The sequence below is a fragment of the Mesoplodon bidens genome (genome assembly GCF_964165515.1).
Source record: "Mesoplodon bidens genome assembly, chromosome: 7".
Classification (NCBI taxonomy): Eukaryota; Metazoa; Chordata; class Mammalia; order Artiodactyla; family Ziphiidae; genus Mesoplodon; species Mesoplodon bidens.
In genome coordinates, this window is record NC_138164.1 from 96929695 (window position 1) to 96934166 (window position 4472).

General features: G+C 39.9%; 1 protein-coding gene across 1 annotated transcript; it reads right to left on the reverse strand.

The window, feature by feature from the left end:
- Positions 1-1934: 1934 nt before the first annotated feature.
- LRRC4C (leucine rich repeat containing 4C) lies at positions 1935-4206 on the reverse strand (the record flags this gene model as incomplete). Its single annotated transcript, XM_081240229.1, has 1 exon — positions 1935-4206. One exon carries the CDS (start codon positions 4204-4206, stop codon positions 2284-2286), a length of 1923 nt encoding a protein of 640 aa, XP_081096355.1. The 3' UTR covers positions 1935-2283.
- Between the last annotated feature and the right edge of the window lie 266 nt (positions 4207-4472).

Consider the following 4472-nt stretch of genomic DNA (forward strand, 5'->3'; position numbering starts at 1 on the left):
CAGTTGAAAGGAATTGTGTGCTAGAGCTAACTCCTTAAGAATTATAAGTTCAAATGAAAGAAGGCTTACAATCAGCAAAGACAGAGCTTTGAGAGCACAAACCAAGTAGAGAAGGCAGGATTCATTCCCTTATGGATTTATACCAGTCTTCTTTGCATTAGCACTAGATATTCCTTGGTGAGTTGTTTGATTGGTTGGTTTCTAAGCTGATCTACAGCTTAGAAATATATTAAGTACATTCAATACTGAATAGCTTGACAAAAGACTAGCATGGGTTTTCCCTTTTCTTGAGTCTTCTCCAGAATAAAAGCAAATATGAACTGTGTTCTTAACAAACGGAAGTAGGAAATGAGGGAGAAAAAAACCCCTAAAGAATGGTGATCATAAAATAGAGGCAAGATCCTTGTGTGGTCTCATTCATTTGTTATCTTTTCCTCCCAGTTCTCTGACCTATTTTACTAGTAATGATTGGTTTTTCACACCTGGAGATCACAAAACCCTGGTGTGAGGTCCAGCCTGCGGAGTTATGTGTGAGTATCCAAGCTGCTCATTCATCAGGAGCTGAAGTTTTCCCTAGCTTACTCAACTCTTGTCTCACCAATGAGGTGGCAGTTTTCAAGGGCCAGTAATAAGAGGTGTATATTTTCACTATGCTTCACATAGATAAATACAGAAATCAGACACATACTATATTAAAATATCAGAAGAGTGCTGAGGTGCCAGTAACCAGAAAGTTCCTTTTTAACTTGGAAGCTAGTGTATGTTTCATACCAAAAAATTCCTCCAGTTCCTTGAAGTACCTTTAGTGAATTACCAGTGTATCAGCATTTCTACCTCTTGGTAAGCATTCATCTGTCACAACAAATCCATACACTTCTTTACAGCCTTATAATCCGCATTTGGAAGAAGAGAGTCAGCTCTTCCAGAAGGATGGAAGAAACCATGAGGAGGTTTTAGTAATAACAGTAACCTGATATTTTGAAACTCTAAGGTCCTGATTTTCAGCCTTTCACCTGACAGTAAAATTAAAGCTAGCCCCCAGTAATAAACTTATATTTCTTTAATCATATTATATAGATTGTGAGTGATTCAAAATCAGAAACCAGGTCTTGTTAATAGTGTGTCCACACTTTAACATCACTGTTTAACACATAGTAGGTCTTTAATAATTATTGTTGAATTGAACTGAGTTTGCTGACACTCAGCACCAAAAAATGATTTTTCAACTTGGGTAATTTAGTGTACCTTTGCATTCTGTGGTTGCATTTCATTTAGCCAGCAGAATTTTATTTAGGAGACAGAGAATAAGTTATACTGAAACTTTCTTTCAAGTGGAATTGAATTTACTTCACAAAAATCATCATTTTTTAATCTGAGCATTCTACAAAGGGTGACCCTAATGAGAAAGAAAAAACACCACAGCATCCTTGAATATAGATCAAAAACTCAAGTCATCCAATAAAACAGGACCCTGTAGAGATTGGTGCTGTGACTGGAGATTACTATAATATTATCTTTCTTAGAAAGTAGGAAATCTAATTACCTTCAAGTTTCTCACATTTGAGTCATACTACAAATGAGTTGTGTCCAGGTACAGAAAAACCAACAATATTTTATTTATAATCTTATTTTTAGCTTTTGAACTACAAATTCAGGTTCTAGATTTGTTTAAAAGATCATGGGTTTTATAGATGCTCATATGTAAATTAATCTGTTGTTTGCTTACTTTTTGTTTTCCATTGAATGGTCCTCCTCATAAATACAGAACAGGTCATTACATGAAAAATATAAGATCTTGCATTTTTTCCCTGTTATCTCTTAAAAATCTATTTCTAAGATTGCATTCCCCATTGGACTACTTCATAAGGGCATGAGAGGGGGAAAAGAAAAGACAGAGGAAAAAAAGAAAGACAAAATAGACTGGATCTCACCACTAGAATTCACCATAAAAATCTCAAAGTGTAACAGAATTCTTACAAAATTTCCTAGACCAGTTCTTTAGGGAATTGAGATCTCCTATGAAAAATATGATGATTGGGAAAGGCAGGGACAAGATGTGGGAAAATAGTAAATAAGTGCAGCAAAAACGGGTTCTGAGGAATACACATAATTTTGTCTGCTTTAGATCACAATAGAATTTTTAATAAATAAATTTCTTTTCTTTTTTGTTTTTTTTTTTGTAAAGACACTTTTTTGAAACAGTAGATTTAGCCCAGTCATTTGTGTCATTTTTAATAAACTGTCTTTTTTTTTGATTGTTTGTATTTCATAACTGTAAATGTTTTAGATTTGAGTCTCTTGGACATTGTCTTTAGAGTTCATTCGGATCAATAACGGTTCATGCACTGAACTGTGTATTGAATTTATTGTGTTAACTGTTGTGGTGTGGTTGAAGGGAGATTTGTAAGAGTTGTAGTGGTTTAGGTGCTCATGCTCAATAGCAGGCATGGGCAGGTGGCTTTCCATGGGTGTGTCTCCTGTAATCTCATCATCCACATTAATAATTTCAACAGTCCTCGTTGGGGCATGATGGTTTTGCCTATGGTGCTGCTTCCTCATCTTGTAGAAAATGACCAGCATCACTGCAGCCATGAGTGTGATGGCCACAAAACAGCCAATGATGATTTTGGTAGTCTTCATGACTTCATCGATTCCTGGGATCCCACTGTTTATATCAGTCACAGGGATGGTGAATGTTTTTTCTGTTGACCTTGTGCTCTGTGGCGTGAGATAAGTGGTCACATTGGTGGTCTCCCAGTCAATCACCGGAGTGGGACCCACACTGTTATCTGTGGTCCTTGCCTCATCCTGAGAAGGTTCCATAGTCTCTACTGTGACGGTTGAAAAGTACGAGAAGGGAGTAGTGTTTGCTGCAGTAACATTCAGGGTGGCCGAAGCAGTGGTATTTCCAACAGAATTACTCACCATACATGTGTACATGCCTGTATCTTGCACAGTTACATTCGTGAAGTTCAACGTGCCATCACTGAGCACGGCTATCCGCACTTTGTATGCCCCATGTGTCATGACTGTTCCATTTGGAGTAATCCAAGATACAGAAGTCAGGGACGTGGAGGCCCGACATTTCAGCTCAGCTGCCATGCCTTCAGTGACATTGAGGTCTGCTGGGGGCTCCACAATGACAGGTGCATAGCATGTGAAATAATTCTGGTCAAGCTCCCCAATGTACCTCCCTTTCAGATTGGGAGGGGTGTTACACCGGGCACAGCAAGCTGTGTTGGAGGGGGCCATGTCTTTTATCCACCAGCTGAGCCACAGTATGTCACAGTTACAGTTCCAGGGGTTGTGATGTAAGTGTATCCGTTCTAGATGATGCAAGGGTGTGAAGAGGTCATGAGGCAGTAATGTTAGATTGTTGTGTGCCAGGTTGATCTCCACCAGTGACTGAAGGTTATCAAAGGCATTCCGTTCAATCACTTGAATCTGGGACTGTATCATCCACAGTTTTTGAAGGTGCATCAACCCCTGGAAAGAACCAGGCCTGATGGCAGACAGATGATTCCCAGAAAGATCCAGCTCATCTAGTTTTATGAGCGGCGTGAGGTTAGGGATTTCTCGGAGGTTGCACATAGCAAGGTTCAAATACCTCAAGTTGGACAGACCTTCAAAGGCACCTTCTGAGATATATGAAAGCCTTTTTAATTCCCCTAAGTCTAGCCGGCGCAAAGAAGGGATTCTGTTAAAAGCATAAGAAGGGATGCTTTCGATGGGGTTGTTTCGCAACCAGAGTTCCTTCAGTTTAGACAAATATACAAAAGCTCCATTTGGGATGGTCGTAAGACGATTGTCAAAGAGTTCCAGGGTGTTGAGGTTTGCCAGACCATTGAAGGCCCCAATTTCAATTGTTCTGATATGATTCCTACTCAACTGTAGGATTTCCAGGTGCCTCAAGTGTTTGAAGCTATTCACTTTGATGATCTGGATTTGGTTCTCATGGAGGTTCAGCAGCCGGGTGTTGGTGGAGATGCCATCTGGAACCTCACGTAGGTTTTTCCGAACGCAAATCACCTTGCTGAACTGGTTGCTGCAGGAGCAGACGGAAGGGCAGGTTTGAGCCCGCACCAGACCAGCCACCACAAGAAGTTGAAGAGCCAGCAGCACCACAAGCAGGGGGTCAAATAAGGCCCTGTTAAACCTAGGACCTATCATTATCTGCTGTGGATGTAAGGTCATCTTGTTCAACATTCATAATTTATCTGGTGTTGGTCCTTCTGGAGTTCAAATAATCTGCAATACAATGAGAGCACAAAAGAGTATTAGATTTCCTCCAGATGTCTTTCTGGAGGCACTGTATGTAGTGTCATTTATTAAGCGATGTAGCTCATATTTATAGAGAAGTGTTTTTGTACTTTGAGTTAGCAGCCATCCACAGCCAATATTCCATCCGATGTGCAATCACAGAGAAATGGAAGAATGAGGTAGAGGGCCTTACTGTGGTGTTTATCAACCAA